Genomic DNA, 18872 nt, shown 5'->3' with positions numbered 1-18872 from the left:
TATCGCCCTGGCTTATAATCTTCAGGGTATTCCTTGCCCCTTTAATTTGAGAGCGCACTCCACACGGAGCGTTGCCTCATCTTGGGCTTTAGCTCGTGGTTCCTCGCTAACAGACATCTGCAGAGCTGCTGGTTGGGCGACACCTAATACGTTCATTAGATTTTACAGTGTTCGTATCGAGCCTGTATCCTCTCGTGTTCTTTCCTCACCAGGGAGGGCACGGAGAGCAGACTCGCAGGTCGGCTTGCAGCCTCCAACTGATGCTTCATAACTGTGTCAGTATGGAAGGCCTTCAGAACAAAAATGCGTAATGGTTTGAATTGTTCTTCCTCCGCTGCCTTGGCAGCCTTTGTTGCGGAGCATTGGCTGTCAGCCTTTCACTAGCTGTATCCTCGCGAACCTACGTGTCTGGCTCGGGCTCCACATTGTGTCCCACCGGGTTCCTTTGTGAGTATTTTTCCGTGGGGTTAATCCTACCAGCCCACGTTTCCCTTAGCAGAGCACTGCTTTGCTTACACAGCCACGGCTGTCTTTATTCCTCAACTACGGTTGACTTTGGCCCACCATTAGCCCTTAAGAGGGGCGGTGGCTTCCGCAGCGTTCCTATCCCGCTCAGGTAGGGCGCTTCCCAGTCGCTGGCACTACTGTGGGGTTATGGAACATCTAGTGCCCGGCCTTCTGCCTTAAAACCTATCTCCTCCTCCTTAAGTGGAACCGGAGGGCTTTACGCAGACACTGGAAGAGGTCAGCCCCTAGTGGCGTTTTGGTAGGGATTCCCAATTCGTCGGTCACGACGTGACGTCGTAGTGACCGACTGAAAGGGAACGTCTCGGTTACGGATGTAACCCTCGTTCCCTGAAGGAGGGAACGGAGACGTCACGTCCCGTCGCCACAGGTGCTGCCACCTGCTGTTACGGCCGGTCACACTTTCCGGCTTTCTCAGCGAAAAAGAAGCTAATTTCCCTATTTGCACCTGCTGCTTATATACGCACCTGGCGGGGCGGCGCCAGCATTATGCAAATATCTCAATGCCAAGTTCATTGGCGTTTTAGTAGTATTCGAAGCAGATTGGTCTCTCTAAGCGAGTTCCCAATTCGTCGGTCACGACGTGACGTCTCCGTTCCCTCCTTCAGGGAACGAGGGTTACATCCGTAACCGAGACGTTCTTGTTGCACGTGTGACTATTGTGAATTGAGCCCATCAAGTTTGTCCCGGCCTGTATAGCACTGGTCTGTACTTAGGGTGACCATACGTGCCATTCTTCCCGGACACGTCCTTGCCAGGATTTCGGTGCATCTTCCGGAAGTCGTATTTGTTGACCGCATACACCATTCAGCATTCACCATACAATTGTAGTTTCATTATACCTTAAAATTTAACGGTTGCTTTTCTGTAATAATCATAATAATCCTCTATGACGTATGCGGCCGAGAAATACGACTTCCGGAAGACGAACCCGAAATCCTGGCCAGGAGGCGTCCGGGAAGAATGGCACATATGGTCACCCTACTGTACTTGATAAAACAGCACAGTGGTTTTAATGTCTCTGGTACACAGCATACAACTCCGGGTCGGATCTCCATCGGCCTGCTGACTTTGCCGCAGATCCAGTGCGGATCCGGCTCGGAGTCGTCTGCTGCCTGAAAGCAATCAATGGAATGGGTGAAGGGGAAAATATTCACATTTCTAGAGACAAATACTGTACGCAATACAGTAGCAGCTTTAAAATCATAAGAGTGATTTCAAAATTCACATTGTGTTTTGTTCACTTCGTAAGTTTAAATGGAGGATAATGTACTGGTAAAATACATACATTTAAACAGCAGGTAAAGTAAGTATTGAACACATTACCATTTGTCTCATTTAACATTTTTCTAAAGGTGCTATTGACATGCCATCAATTGGGACTGAACCAGCTGTTGTTATTTGCACTGACAAAGGGCAGCATTACTTTTTATTACCTACTGTCGTGGCTTTCTATGCCTTTTGCACATCCTTTTCTTCAGGGATTCAATACTTTTGCCTTCGTTTGACATGATTACACATAATTTATAGACATCTATGGTTTATTTCTTTGAATGTGTGGATTGCATGGGTTGTTACCAACATCTGGTAGCACCTTTAGAAAGGTATTTACTAAAAAATACTTATGTGATGTGTTCAATATTATTTCCCCCGCTTTATGACTTGATGCCCGTAGTAACACATTACAGCTGAAGTGTATAGATTCTGCCAATGTTAAGATACTTCACATATTTCCTTTAATATGCAGAGACAACTAGAAGTAGGCTATTGGTAGAATGATTTGCATTATTAAAACCTTGCTTTATTACTTTTGAACATCCCAAGCTGACACTGATCCAATAGCCTTGAGGTTGGGGAGGGTCTGTCCGCTTGAGCAACCAATGGTAGACTTTGGTAGACAAAATTTGATTAAAATGTTTGATTTTGTTTGAGTCTGTTCATTGAGAAAAATCAGACACTTCAGCTTTGTACTACATTTGAATTCATCTGAATGACACAAAGATAGTTTTTCACATTTAAATAAATTACTTGCATGACTTGAATTGGATCAATACAATCAATAAAAAGCTGGCTTTGGAAATGCATTATAAGTTGTAGCTGTTTTCACAAATTTGGACATATAGCGCATTGCGCAAAAGTCTTAGGCCACCAGCTTTGCTGGTTTAGCAGTTTTAATGACTATCCATATTCATATTTATTAAGATACAAATTGAAAATACAAGAAATCTGTTCACAAAATGTAAAAAGCAAACAAATTCAGAACAAAATGGCAGCTTCAGTCAGGCCAGTATTTTGTGTGACCTCTTTTAAGGTGACTGAAGTCCTGAAGTCATTAGATTAGAATTAGAAATTCATTTAATTTAGGTTTAAGAGAGTCTGCAGGTAGAGATCCTCACCGGTCCACTTAGATCCAAAAACCTGAGGCCCTACCCGAGACCCAAGCAGGTTCGGTTCTAAAAGTTTCACGTGTGCCTCTGACACGAGTCGGGTATCATATTAGCGGCATCAGGTCTCCGTTTTTTTTTTGCCGAACGGACCCGAGAAGACCTAAACTGGCGGTAGGTAATTTTCGTTGGTAGGTAATTAACATTTTAGTGGCTACCTTGGCGTTGTCGTCGGAAAACAAATCAAAATAAATGGAGCGGCGCACTGAATTGGTTGAAAGGGTGCCGGGCTGCAGACTGTATACACACACGTTTCCATACGGGTCCAGTCGGGGGTCGAACACGGGTTATATTTTCTCGTATTTGTCTATATAGTTTGAAAAAAATATATTTATGCATGGCTGGTTCGGGTAAAAGTTTTGGGTACATTTCTTTAGATCTGCAGGTTCCTGCTATAGACCAATTTAGAGTAGACGTCACAGTTACGTCACTGCAAGCTGCGCGCGCAATGCAGTTGCAGAAAAACAGTGGAAATGAATTAGACACGAGTGAAAAGAGCAAGATAACTCACTGGAAAATGTCCGGTTGTGCTGTTAAGGGTCAGAATAAGAATGCCAAAAAAGATGGCTTTCATTTTTATAGAATACCATCGTCAAATACATCATTTGAAGATAAACGTAGGTGTTTATGATACAATAAGCCCTTAAACGGACAGAATGGAGCGAGGAAATCATCTGGAAATCTTTTAATAATTAGAATAGAAAATAAGTAGTGAAGATGTCCGGTGTTCTGTCGAAGTCTGTTCCCTCCATGTGTTTCTTATAGCGTTTTTATCATGTTACAATTATAATTTATTAAGGAAGAAATAATAAAAACTGTAAAATATGAAATATTTAATAAACGCTATTATATATAATACATGATAGTATTGCTTTTACATGTACTTTAGCGATTCAGACTGTAAAAATATTTGATTTAGCAAAAAAGAACAATACATATACATTACATACATGCATATCAGTAGCCAAGCCATTTAAACTTTTGATCTATCTAGAAAAAAATAAACGTAATGTGATTAAAACGCTATAGGAAACATTGCACTAAAGGGAACCATAAAGGAATCAGACTTCGACAGAACACCGGATCCATAAAAATCACGGTTTAATGCTAAAACACTTCACAACCCTACTGCGGAGCAGTCACTTTCTGCAACCAGTTTGGCTCCGCCCACAAAAAACGTCATCTCTGTTTGCAAACACGAAATTGGTCTATTGCTCAAGTATAAGAGAAGTCACACTAAATACTTGACACTTTAGCTTATACATTTATTCCGTTTTTTTATTAATGCATACAATTTCTTGTATTTTCTAGTTGTATTCTAATAAAAGAGTATTTTTACTATACCATTGTAAAACAACGGATCTATTGGTGGCATGGTGGCCTAAGACTTTGGCACAGTACTGTACCATGTATGTACATTCAACTTTTAACATGGATCTGATCAGTCACTATACCATAATGGGCTGTTTTTAGAAGGTGTAACATCGCTCTTTAAATTAGGGACTCCGTATAAACCCTCTTAAAGCAAGACAGGATCCAACCTTCAAAATAAGCAAACAGCAATGAATAGAAGCTCATCTTCATGAAGCTAAAACCAAACGCGGAGGCAAAAGTGCAACTCAAACATATCTGCACAAACACAAACAATCTGTACAACACATTATAGATCTTTATACATACTGAACATTGACCACAGTCTTGCAGGGATGGAGAATGGGCATAAAGTTCATCATGAAAAAAAGACAATCATTCTGTACTAAAATGATATTCACACTATAAAACTAACCGCCTTAGCATTTCTGTCACTGCAGTACCTCATCAAACACATTAAACAATCTCTTTCCATTACATAGACAATAATTTGTCAACATACTCATAATACATTCTGCCTTCACAATCTGTATATTACCCATTCAATCATACTGATGATAACCAGTACATGTGAAGCACCAGGCGGTGAGTCCTGTTCATTCTCAAAATAAAAATGCCTGTACATCAGGTACTTGGCTGTGCTTATGGTGCGGTCGCCTGATCTTCGATGTTCAAAAATATTTATTCTGTAGTCATTTCAGGCAATAAATCTGCACCTGTCCAATTTATGTACAAACCAAATCTCCCACGCCTCGGTTTGGAGCCGCCTGTGAACGTTCAAGCACGGAAAACCACGAGAGAGATGGATTGTCTGAAACTTCTGCGAGGCCAGAAGGTCATCTAGCAAGGTACTGACATGCATAATCCACAAAACCCAGCATTCGTACATAAGCACCTTTGAAGTTAAATCTTGGGAGATGTTGTAGAGTTTTCGGATAATTTGTGTCAAATTGGCAGTAAGACTCCAGGTTTAGATTTCAGGTGTATTTGGAGAATTGTGCTCTTTAACCATTTGATAAAAGCATCCATCCCCGGTTTGTTCAACGGTTGTCGTCAGAGCACCGAGAACGCTTGCAAAAATCTTTGAGTTGTAGATCTCCATGTGTATATTGGCGTACGGTGTGCAAAGCTTGACACAGACACATGAATATATTCCAGAAGCTGGTGGAAAGGTCATGAACCTGGGATGTTACTGGTTATTTCCCTGAACCCTGACCTCTTCTGAAGGTCACAACCTGTGTGTGATGGTTGCCACCACTGATGGAGGGTAACCGAAGCACCTGAAGAAAGCATAAGGTGTAGCTGCTTCTCTGAACCTGAAGGACATTGTTCACAAAGCTAGACCGCGGAGGTCTTTTTATCTTGTAAACTTTAAGGATGTCTGTCACAACTGTGTGCCTTGCAGTGCTTGAGTTGAGACAGAACTGGCACTTTTCACCCAACCCAGGCAACAACAATCACATGTGGGAGGACCAGCACCAGAGTTTCAAACTAAAATATGGCCAACTATGTAGATTTAAACTATAGCACGCAGTAGCACAGGAAATAGATGTTTGCACAGCCCTAAGATTAGCGTTGATGTGTTGCAATCAAGGCAATGTGATCGGATCTTTCAAACAGAACAACAGTTACTGTAGGTCACTTTGAATAAGGTTAAAAATAGCTGTGCCTCTTTTGGCTGCCCAGTGATGATTCTCATCCTTTAGGTTTGGGGTTGGTAGTTTTTGGGGCTACTAACCCCAAAGTTTTTGGTCCCAGTTGGCCATTAGTTGGAGCGAAAGTTGTGGGGCAATCTTGTTTCCATGGGTCCCTTTATTTTCTCAAAAGAAGAGAGGAAAGAAGGTAGAGGAAATAAGCCAGGCCATCTACCTTCTCACCTTCACATTAGGATGCCCTTCTTACCTGAGTTCAAAGTCTAGCCCTGCATAGATAAGGGCAAGCGTTTAACGTAAAAAGGGCCATCTGGCCTAAGGAATGAGGTGGGGATAGCCGAAGATTGACTCAGGAAGACCACAATCACTAGGACGATGCTTTTTTGGTCATGGATCTCTTGTTCTTCAATGTTAAGGTGGGTGAGGTGTTTGCGTGGAGCCATGCGTTCTGCCAGTCGGGTCGACCATCACAAACACTTCTCCGCCAACGCAATAAATCCTGCAGGGTGGCCCGATGGTCCCAACTCACACGTGACCTCTGGTTCACCTGAGGAAAAAGGCAGGATGAAGGTTTTAGTATGGTGGAGATATGAATTTATCTGTAGGTATCTACAGTACTTACCAACGATTAATACGACAAGCATAGAATTTAACAATCCAAATTATAATTACAATTTAATTTGGATTTCATAAGAAGGTAAATAATATGAACAAACAGCAAAAAGGATCTAAACAGGGAATGAAATGTGAACAGAATTTGGTGGAAAGGTGGATGAGCGAAGATATAGCAGTTTGTGACCATAAAGCATTTCAAGTTTCCAATTCAGTCCAATGTACATCTAAAATCCATCAATAAAATCAATCCAATGGCTTTGTGTTATTCACAAGCCAAAATTTTGTCCCCCCACTATCCTCAAATTTGCAACTCATGACACATAACACAACCAATGATGTTTGATTTGAGTCTAAAGTTGGCTAATTGGTTTCCTTTGTAAGAGACCATGCACTATAAATTTTCCTTTTGCATGTCATGGAAATTCAAAAAGGTTTGTCATACATTAAATAATAACAGAAGTTTCACTTTTGGGTGTAGTAACATTTTAAAACACAGTGGTCTTCTATGACCTACAGTATTCTTGCACAGGTTCAGGTATATACTGAAATGGCGGATTTGTCATTTTCACTTTCACATAAGTTACCGAAATGCCATTTACTGTATAGCACCCAGGAGAAGTGAATGCGAACATCTGGTCAAGCAGGGCCTAACTCTATGACAGCTGCTGCCTAATGAAACACAACTGACAACTATACAAAACCCACCCATGGGCTTAACATTCATCACGCAAAAGTAATCAATACACAGATTCCAATCAATCCATCCCAATCATCTCCAGCTGGTAAATGCCAGCAATTGATCAGGAGCTCTGCTATGCCTCTGATTCATTCATGACAGATATTGGGTTTGAGAGGAAGTCACATGGCTTTGTTGTGGTCAATGAGAAACCTCTGACCATTTGTTCTTTGTGTATAATACACTATGAGTGAGTAAAAGCAGAACTGTAGTGCTTTATTTAATAAGGATCCTATTCTATTAAGTTTTACCTCTTTATTAAGTACTTACACTCTAAACAATGTTGGGTTGTTTAACCCAAAATGTTAGGTAACAACAACCCAGCATAGGGTTATTTATAGCCCAACAGTGGGGTTTGTCCATATTTGACCCAACTATGGGTTGAAAAAACCCAGTGTGATTCAAGTTGATTTATTTATTATTTTAAGCATAAACAAGACTTATGTGTCAGAAAACAAGATTTAATATCTTAGGTCATTTTTGCATCTTAAGGAAATGTGTCTTGATTTAAATGACAAAACAACAAAAGTACAAAGTACTTTATTATAACTATATTACAGTGTAAGGTAAAGAAACAAATGCAGATGTCCAAATCATTGTATGTGGTTTTTATGACCCTTTCCCAACCCGATTGGGGTGTTTTTTTAAGCTAGAGATGTGTAGAAGCTGTGCAGTAATGCTGTATTTAGTATACCACGATGAGTCACAATTTAAGTATTTACACTAAAACTTTGCAGATTTGGCTTACATGAGCTTTTTCAAAGAAATTAACGATTGGACAATTTATAAAAAGTAACCTGCCAAATTGGCTAGTGATTTGAAATGTTACCCGCCTCAACTGATATTTACCAGCATTCGGCGGGTGTTAAAGTCGCCACAAAAATAAAATAAAAATCTGTAATTTGTTTTGAAATATTGTGGTATTCTTTACAAATGACTTATTTGTGAATTTCATTAATTTTTTTTAAATTCATGCACTGCAAAAAATGATTTTCAAGAAAAAAAATTCTTAGTATTTTTGTCTTGTTTTCAGTAAAAATATAAAAAAATTCTTAAATTAAGATGTATTTTCTTGATGAGCAAAACGACCCAAGAAAATAAGTCTAGTTTTTAGACCCAAAATATCAAATTTAAGTGATTTTGTGCATAGAATAAGCAAAAAAATCTGCCAATGGGGTAAGCAAAACATTTTTCTTAAACACTAAATTCAAGAAAAATTTGCTTACCCCATTGGCAGATTTTTTTTTGCTTGTTTTATGCACAAAATCACTTAAATTTGATATTAAAGTGATGATTTGATACATGTGGAAAATAAGGCACACTGCAAAAAAATGACTTTTCTTACTTTATAAGTATTTTTTTCTTGTTTTCAGTAAAAATATCAAAAAATTCTTAAATTAACATGTATTTTCTTGATGAGCAAAATGACCTAGGGAATAAGTCTAGTTTTTAGAAAAAATATATAAAGTTAAAGCGAATTTGTGCTTAAAACAATAAAAAAAATCTGCCAATGGAATAAGAAAGTTTTTCTTGAATTAAGTGTTTATGAAAAAAGTAAACTTATTTCAAGAATTTTTTTCTTATTCCATTGGCAGATTTTTTTTTATATTTTTTGTCTACAAACTAGACTTATTTTGCTAAGTCTTTTTGCCCATCAAGAAAAAAATACAAAAATACTAAGTAAGAAAGTATTTTTTTTGCAGCGCAATCGCTACTTCCGTTTCATGGCGACTTTAAAGTGATAGTTCATCCAAAAATTAAAATTTTGTCATCATTTACTCACTCATGTTGTTACAAACCTGTATGAATGATAATATATAATAAATATGTTTTGACAAAGATTTTAAAAACTGAGTTATCTCATTTTGACACGAAACTCTTCATATTTTGAGGAATGTTTGTAACCAAACCGTTCATGAACCCAATTCACTTATAGCATTAGTTTTTCCTTCTATGGAAGTGAATGGGGTTCACGAACGGCTTGGTTACAAACATTCTTCAAAATATCTTCCTTTATGTTCATTGAAATAAAGAAATGTGTACAGGTTTGTAACAACATGAAATTTACAAAATTATGGCAGAATTAAAATTTTTGGGTGAACTATCCCTTTAATTTCAAACCCTGCAATCACACCTTGTTTGTCAGAACAAAATGCTTGTAAATAGAGGCAGCTCAAATATGCATTGTAGTCGGGGACTAGGATAAGCCCTGTCCCGACACCAGCCCCTTATGTCATAAATAGGGGGATCTATAGTTTGCAATGGCTTAAATAACTCACAGTAGAAAATTGTATAACAACGTACGGTTCTAACCTTAAGGATTAAATCTTATTAAAGCTGCTCATCTTCCTGTTCTCTGCATAAGTAGAACATTTAGTAAACTACTGTGGGGTATCAACTGGATCATCCCTGATGATGTAATGGGATGCCCCTGGCTTGTTTTACAGCTACTTGCATGCACTGAGAGGTACAGTAACTCATCCATAAACATTGCGGGGATGCAGTGGTGATGTTACAGTGGAGCAGACGTGTATGGAATTCAAGCCATTTAGAGGGAGAACCAGGGAGACACGCACAGCTCTAGAAAGCCTGATCCATAATTTACACCTCTGGTGTCTGTTGGTCACTCTAAGAACTTGGCTGTGACATCAGTACGTCAGCTGAGCAGAAAGCTTAAGATGGCACAGAGTGTGCTGAACTAATCAGACACACACAGTCACTTACCCAATCATATGCACTTATAAAGACCAAGCATGACGTTGGTGTTAATCAGTGCATTCACGCCCGTAATGCTATCCGGACATTAAACAAAGAGACACACAAAGCATCCGGATCATATTCACGCAAAAGACCATTATGTTTAACCTTGCATTATTTATGGACATCATCAAAGGGCACACATGCGCGCTTAGAGCTGTGGATACAGACAGCCTGTATAAACACTAACACTCTAAATTTAGCCCAGCCATCATCAGGGACACCCAAAGAGGGTTCACTACCAACGTACTGCATCTACTGATAGCACAGTTTATTTGCACGTGCACCGTTTTTTGCACTTCTCTTATTTTTAAATATCTAAAAAAAAAAAATAATTAAGATGCATTTTCTTTGATAAGCAAAATGACTACAGAAAAAAGGTCTAGTTTTTAGACTAAAAGCATAACATTAAAGTGAATTTGGGCTTTAAACTAGAAGAAATGTCTGCCAATGCACTGCAAAAATTGACTTCCTTACTTAGTATTTTTGTCTTGTTTTCAGTACAAATATCTAAAAAAATAATAATTAAGATGCATTTTCTTTGATCAGCAAAATGACGTAAGAAAAAGGGTCTAGTTTTTAGACTAAAAGCATAACATTAAAGTGAATTTGGGCTTAAAACTAGAAGAAATGTCTCCCAATTCACTGCAAAAATTGACTTCCTTACTTAGTATTTTTGTCTTGTTTTCAGTACAAATATTAAAAAATTCTTAAATCAATTTTTTTTCTTGATGAGCAAAATTACCTAAGAAAATAAGTCAGGTTTTTAGACAAAATGTATCAAATTTAAGTGAATTTGTGAATAAAACAAGCAAACAAATCTGCCAATGGGGGAAGCACATTTTTCTTGAATTAAGTTTTTAAGAAAAAAGTTCAAGATTTTTGTTTACCCCATTGGCAGATGTTTTTGCTGGTTTAATCCACAAATTCACTTAAATTTTATACATTTTGTCTAAAAACTAGACTTATTTTCTTAAGTTATTTTGCTCATCAAGAAATTGCATCTTGATTTAAGAATTTTAAGATATTTGTACTGAAAACAAAACAAAAATACTAAGTAAGAAAGTAAGTCATTTTTTTGCAATGTGGGGTAAGAAAAAAACATAACTTTTTTCTTAAACACCTAATTCAAAAATTGTATTACCCCGTTGGCAGTTTTTTAAGCACAAATTCACTTTGTTGTATATTTTTGGACTTATTTTCTTCTGTCATTTTGCTCATCAAGAAAATACTTATTTAAGAATTTTAATATATTTGTACTGAAAACAAGACAAAAATACTAAGTGAGAAAGTCATATTTTGCAGGGTGAAAGGCTGATTTGGCGCTTTTAAAATGCAAAAAGATTGTTTGACGGCACATCTGAATGTAAGCCTGGATATAATGTTTTTCATAATTGAATAAACATCTGCTGCCATGAATAATAAAAATGTATACAAACATCTCTATTAACTAACCATCTGCTTTCTAATGGAAACGGTTATTGCACTCCTCTATATGTAGGCAAACGAGTGCTTAGTTTTGTAGATAAGGCATATAATAGTGAATAAGAGCAATAAAATTTGTGCATAAAGAAGATGTGTTTACGCATAAAAAAAGCACTTATTTAATTTAAATAAAACACAATGTAACGTGCATTTCGTGTCAGATTTAAATGTGTTGTGTGTACCCGCAGCTGGATTCTGTGTGCAAAGATTTAGCCATTAAACCAGCGACTTCTTGACAAATAATTTTAAAGGAAGCAGTTTTTGCAATTCAAATCTAAGTGCAGAAAATCTCTTGAGATTTCCTAATGACGACCAGACACAATTTGAGGGACCATGTACAAATCCATTTCAAACACCTGGATAAATGCACCTGAATAACGTCACATTCAATTCATATCTTAGGGCAGAGTGAAACGGTTAGCTCTGCAGACATTTTTAAAACTCATAGACAACACACTGACAGCATTTGTCGAACATAAGAGATATCACAGCCACATGTAAATAAGATCACCTGGTCAGCATGATCAGAGGAGTTAAGGGAGGACACATGGAAATATCCTCTCCCTGGGGACAGTAGTGGCCCGTGGCCTGACATTCAGACCGGCTCATCCTTTCATGGATATATAGGGCTGGAACTCAATACAGGTCACGCCTGAATGTCACTTCAGCGACAGTTCAGTGGGGACATCGGGAACATCGCTGTCTTATCATGCATGAGGCTTCAACAGAAAAGACTGGACCGAATTAACCCCCACCACTAAATAAAGCAATCGTGATACGAAGGGCAAAGGGCAAGCGAATCATTATTAAAGTCGCAATGAAATTGAAATGAAAAACTATATATGTATTTTTAATAGTGTGGTATTATTAACAAATGACTTATTTGTGAGCTTCATTATTTTTTAAAAATTCGTGTGTGCTCATAATCTTTAATCAAAAATGCAAATCTCCTCCCCTCCTCAAAACGATCTCTCTTCACTTCCGGTCAAAAGTATGGCAGGTGGGCGGGGTCCGGGAGAAGATCGCAGTGATTAGCAATTAGCAACACGACCCAACTTCAAACGATCCAATCAGATCTCGATGGACAAATTCAAATCCAGCCCTGCCTTATTTCATCTCAAAAGCCGTTTCATTCGGATATACGTCACCACGGGGAAAATAAGGCAATCGCTACTTCCGTTTCATGGCGACTTTAACAAGCGGTTTATGAGACGGCAAGTCACATTTTTACTCTGCTGGGGTAATTGGCACAATCTCTCTCTGTAATGTTCTCTTCTTTATTTGTCAGAGAATATGTCTTTTTTTCGCTTATCTATGCTATTTGCAGTACTGTATAGTCTAATAATAGCTTTTTAGCGGGTCAAACTGTCTTTAGCACTATTATGTGTTCAACATTATATATATATTGTACACATAATAGTGGATGTCAATTGGTGAGTTGTGAACCCAAAATTGGGGCTCGATAGGATTTCAGCAGAGAAAAAAACAACTGACAGAAAAAAACAAGGCAAATAATAAAATTTAACAAAGCCTGCAATCACTGCCAAATATAAAGATTAATAAAAAAAAAAAATGTTGTTGTTGGTGAGATCAATGGCAGATTGTGTGACACCTTCATCCTTTAAAAGCATGTACTACACAATTAAAACTAATCTTGATTAAAAGGTTTCTTCACAGTGATGCCATAGAACAGTTTGGAACAGTGGGGATGGGACCCCTTGGGGGACGCGAGATGTTGCCAGGGGGCCCCAGTTTTATGAAATTTTATAAAAAACATTAATTTATCATAAAATCTGAAATTTAAAAACTACAAAATAAGGCTGTTATCCCACTGAATGAAATTGTATGATTTAATGTTTTGTTTCATTAAATTGTTTTTCAATTCTAAGGGTTCTATTTTAACGATCTAAGCGCATTGTCTAAAGCACACAGCACAACGTCTAAATGGGCGTGTCCGAATCCACTTTTGCTAATTTAACGACGGGAAAATTGTTTGTGCAACGACCGCACGGTTGAAAACAGTTGTTCTATTTTTTTATGAGTAATGAGAGTATTTTGGGCGTAACGTGCAGTAAACCAATGAGAGTCTCAGCTCGCATCCCCTTTAAAAGCCAGTTGCGCTGGTGCTATGTCTAATCCCTATTTAGATGACGGAGTTTGTAAACTGAAAAACTAAGTGGAGGAAGAAGATCCCCAGTTTAAGATTAATGTTAAATAATTGTGTTGTTTTTCACTTGTGTTGAAAATTTTATTTTTTATTATAAACTTTTAAAACCCATTTTCTTTTAGTCATGGAAGTAAAAAAGCAGGCTTTTAATTGCTGTAAATGTATGGCTATCCCATATCATTAAAAAATAATTTACAAGTATGTATAGGTTTGTACTCTTAAAATACTTTATTTGTAACTGGAAATAAAGAATTTACAAACGGCTCTCCGCACGTTTCAGCACTTGGACAGCGGCATGTTTTTTTTTAAAGCATTACTTAAAAATGTTTCTCATCTCACCATATCCACAGGTACAGTGTCATCATATGCAATAAATCTGTGGGGTAGCATTTAAAAAAACATTTAAAAACAGATGCATTTGTTTAAAGCAAAGAATTTATTTACTTACCAGGCAACAGGTTAAGCAGCTCTTTGCGCCTTCTAATGTCTCATAATCGGTCCTCATTAATGTCCAAGAGACTCAATAATAATCTTTTACATTTAAATGCTTTAATAGTTCTTATACCATGGTCTGTTTAAATACTCGATTCTGATTGGCTGGAAGGTGTGCATTAAAACCGTTTAACGCACAGGTAGTTCCAGTCAGTTTGATTAAAGTTAGAAATTAATCCGCTACTATAAGCATTGGTAACCATAGTAACACAGTTACACTTGCAGAGAGAGTGAGAGAGGGGCGAGAGAGAGAGAGAGAGCGAGAGAGAGAGCGTCTCTCTTTACAGTGAGTCTCTCTCTCGTCCTTCTCTTTCAGTTCTCTGTCTATCTCTTTAAAAAAATCGCTTCAAAATTTCCAACTGTTTGATTTTTGTTTTCATTTAATTTAATCCATTTCAATAAATGTAATGTATCCTTATATAGTAATCGTGGTTAGAGACGTCGGTTTTATTTCACACTTTACATAATTCATTTAAATAAATGATTAGTTCAAATAAAGATTGCCTTGTCACTGTCAGTGTTGGCTGTCATTCATAAATGATTGTAATAAATCAATTAACTCTTTCCCCGCCATTGACGAGATATCTCGTCAATTAAGAGAAAACGCTTCCCCGCCAATGACGAGATTTTCCGTCTTTCCGCAATACCGCAACTTTTTAAAACCGGAAGTATTGCCCTATGTCAAGCTGCTGCATGTCCGTGTCTGTTTTAAAGATCGCTCTGGATGGGATCTCTATGAAAAGTCCGTCACAAAAATGGAATTATTTTTGCTTTTTGCCCAAAATATGGTGTTTTTGCAAAAACCTACCCATATTCAAAAGCTGATTGCAAAAGAACCACTAAAGGTAGGATGAAACGGTTTTTTTTGTTTGAAAGCAGAGGGTCTGTTCTTTCATTTGGTATATTGTATGTTTATTTATTTAAAGAAGAACATTTTCTGGAAGGCATTAAACTTTGGTGAAAATCATGAAAAACGCTGGCGCTGGCTGGCAACTTTTTTTAAAAACGCTGGCGGTGAAAGAGTTAAAGAATCATTAAGTTAGCTATATGCTTAAGCAACGAGGGGATAGACTTTAAAAAAGAGACGCACACAACCACAGGTAACTCGCGCACGCATCTCTCTCTCTCTCTCTCTCTCTTTCTCTCCCTCCCTCCCTCCCTCTCTCTCCCTCGGGTTCTTCTCTTTCAGTTCTCTGTCTCTCTCTTTTAATAATGAATTTAAATAAATATGATAATTCATTTAAATAAAAGCAATACAATGGCACTACTTTATTTAAAGCGGATGGAGTGCGAGCCTTAAGATGACCGTCATTTTTACCTGTCTGTTAAAAATTACACTGTAAACATTAATTACAGCTTTTACGTCGGGTGGTTCTTCGCCTCTACGTCGTGCATTAAAACCCTTTAATGCATGGCTAGCCGTGGATTATCCCTTACATATTTGAAAGCTTTTGTGCTGCTGCGCATTCATGTATGTGATAAGCGAACCCGTGTTGTCGTCCCGTTTATAGGCGCATAATGCGCTCTTTAACTCTTTCCCCGCCATTGACGAGATATCTCGTCAATTAAGAGAAAACGCTTCCCCGCCAATGACGAGATTTTCCGTCTTTCCGCAATACCGCTATTATCCACCAGGTGGCGCCCTTCCGCAACTTTTTAAAACCGGAAGTATTGCCCTATGGCAAGCTGCTGCATGTCCGTGTCTGTTTTAAAGATCGCTCTGCATCTGATCTCTATCAAAAGTCCGTCATAAAAATTAAATTATCTCTGCTTTTTGCTCAAAATATGGTGTTTTTGCAAAAACCTACCCATATTCAAAAGCTGATTGCAAAAGAACAACTAAAGGTAGGATGAAACGTTTTTTTTTGTTTGAAAGCAGAGGGTCTGTTCTTTCATTTGGTATATTGTATGTTTATATATTTAAAGAATAACATTTTCTGGAAGGCATTAAACTTTGGTGAAAATCATGAAAAACGCTGGCGCTGGCTGGCAACTTTTTTTAAAAACGCTGGCGGTGAAAGAGTTAAATAACAAACAAACAAAAAAAAAATCGCCATTGACTTTAGACTTTTTGACCAGGTTTAAGTTGGTCAATGGCGTATAGTCTATTTTAGTTGCCTCAAAATAGCAACGCGCAAACAATGCGCCTGAACACACCACGTTTTCAGACCAGAACTCCCATGGGCGCAAAACTGGGCGCAAATGCATTTGCTATTTAAATCATACACCCGGCGCAATGCGCGACGCAAGTGTCTTTTGCTAGTTTCAACCCGACGCAATTATCAATTTCACGTTTAGCGCCGGGTTGAAACTAGCAAAAGACACTTGTGTCGCGCATTGCGCCGGGTGTATGATAGAGCCCTAAGTTTGAGATTGTTTTATGTCATGAATTTTCTTAAGAGGGCCACTATGTTTTGGAACCACTGCCGTACACTGTAAAAATAATCCGTAGAAATTACAATGGTATTGCAGCTGGGTTGCCGGTAAATTACCGTAGATTAACATTTATGTTATTTACTGGCAAGAGTTTGTTCAAAGTTGAATAAATTTTAAATATTAACAAGTCTTTATCTTTACAGAATAAAACTATACAATAACAGCCTCATGCAAAGCATTCTAGGAACCAGAAATCTTTATCAACCTTTTTCTGTTTTTTTGCTTCAGATTTTGTTTCCCAGAACGTTTTGCTTGATGCTGTTTTTCTAGTTTTATTCTGTAAAGACAAAGACTTGTAAATGTTAAATGTTCATTTAACTTTGAACAAAATGTTGCCAGTAATAACATAAATTTAAATCTACGGTAAGTTACCGGCAACCCAGCTGCAAATTTCTACGGAATTTTTTTACAGTGTAAAAGAACCATTTTGGGTTCCATTTAGTCAAAGAATGGTTCTTCTATTACACATTTAATTGTAAAAATATCCTATTCTTGATTCAAGAACCCACGCAATCTTATTCCTAACTTATAACAATTCTTCTGTCTATTAAACATTTGGCAGAAGTCTTACTGCAATTTGCATGGCCGCTGTCACAGAGTCAGAGCAGTCCCATGTAAAGGAGATTTTTAAACAGTGAGTTGCAATGACAATTATTCATTGGTTCACTCCAAGGTTCATCTTCACTTAGAACATGGTGTTTAAACACTCACAAGCTTTGCTTTGCCATTATTTTTTATGGATGTGCAAGCGGCGGATTTTTAATGTGCTTTTTTACGGATGCTAAGTGTAACGGAAGCGTAAGAGACTTCCTTAGTTCTTAAAATTAACAACTAAGGACGACTCTTTAAAAAGCTTATTTTACTAGTGCTTTGTTTTGAGGAAAATTAAAGAAAATTTAATTTATTCTACCAAAAGGGATTTATTATTCTATCTTAAGATAGATTTTACCTGTCTAGGTGGGTTCTGGATTAATAAGGTTTGGGAATCCCTGATGTATAGATTCCAAACAGCTCCTTTTAGCCACACACTATCATTATTTATTTCTGCATTATATATTTAAAATATTTAAATTATCATAGCGATAACAGTTTACATATAAACACTAATGTTTACGATCAAGGGTAAACTTCATCCAGTAATAAAACACATATTTATTAGGGAGTCATTGAATCAGATTTCAGATTTTTTTTTATTATTCAAACAACATTTTTTTAAAGATATTGCAGCAATTCATAAAGTGTATCAAGTAAATTATGTTATTTTGTTTAGTTGGCATTCAGAATCCAGATCTTCATTTAATAACTAAAAGATTGTGATTCAATTTTTTTTCCCAGAATCGTGAAGCCCTACTATGACATTATGAAAGCACCTTTATTTTTTATTATCTGCACAAGAAAGAAGAATGTGACCAAGATTGCAATAAATAGGTTTTTACTCGTAACAAAAATGTCAGCACAGGTAATGATAATGTTGGATTTTGTTTCTCTTTCTTTACCCATTCAATTAAACATTAAAGGGGCCATGGCACAAGACTTTTTTAAGATGTCAAACAAATCTTTGGTGTCCCCAAAGCACATATGTGAAGTTTTAGCTCAAAATACCCCACAGATAATTTATTATAGCATGTTAAAATTGACACTTTGTAGGTGTGTGCAAAAATGTGCCGTTTTGGGCGTGTCCTTTAAAATGCAAATGAACTGATGAAATTTAATTGAAACTCAATTGTGCTGTGAATAATTTTCTCTCTCTCCTTTTCTCTGCACCAAATGGCAGTGCTGTGATTGGATAGTGCAGATTAAGGGGCGGTATTATAAAAAAGAGCTCCTTATGACATCATAAGGAGAGCCAAATTTCAACGACCTATTTTCTCATGTGCTTGTAGAGAATGGTTTACCAAAACTAAGTTACTGGGTTGAACTTTTTCACATTTTCTAGGTTGATAGACGCACTGGGGACCCAATCATAGGACTTAAACATGGAAATAGATTTTCATGCCATGGCCCCTTTAAAATTTATTCATGCTGTACAACGTTGAACCGACTAAATGTAAAATCTTTGACCAAACCAGTTGACCAGAAAAATCATGTAAACATTTCTAGATACAATGTATTAATATACAGCATTTTTCATGGTTTCTTAAATCCGGCTTTTTGAGTATAAAGATCTCTGTCTCTTAACATATTGTGCCGAC

At 37.3% G+C, this 18872-nt stretch overlaps 1 protein-coding gene across 3 annotated transcripts in view; it reads right to left on the bottom strand.

Moving 5' to 3' along the window:
• Window positions 1–1164: 1164 nt before the first annotated feature.
• The window catches only part of myo16 (myosin XVI), a 226132-nt gene continuing 208424 nt past the window's right edge, over window positions 1165–18872 (bottom strand). For 2 of the 3 annotated variants that reach the window (XM_065292939.1, XM_065292940.1), the window contains exon 36: window positions 6401–6539. Coding sequence is in view for 1 of the 3 variants with exons in the window: in XM_065292938.1 (XP_065149010.1) it covers window positions 6360–6539 (180 nt within the window). In the remaining 2 variants the exon portion in view is untranslated. Of the gene's footprint in view, window positions 6540–18872 lie in introns of all 3 variants that reach the window. The other variant, XM_065292938.1, reaches the window with a different exon arrangement.

Source organism: Paramisgurnus dabryanus, chromosome 15 (assembly GCF_030506205.2).
Source record: "Paramisgurnus dabryanus chromosome 15, PD_genome_1.1, whole genome shotgun sequence".
NCBI lineage: Eukaryota > Metazoa > Chordata > Actinopteri > Cypriniformes > Cobitidae > Paramisgurnus > Paramisgurnus dabryanus.
The sequence above is the reverse complement of the archived record's forward strand: the minus strand, read 5'-3'. Positions and strand labels throughout refer to the sequence as shown.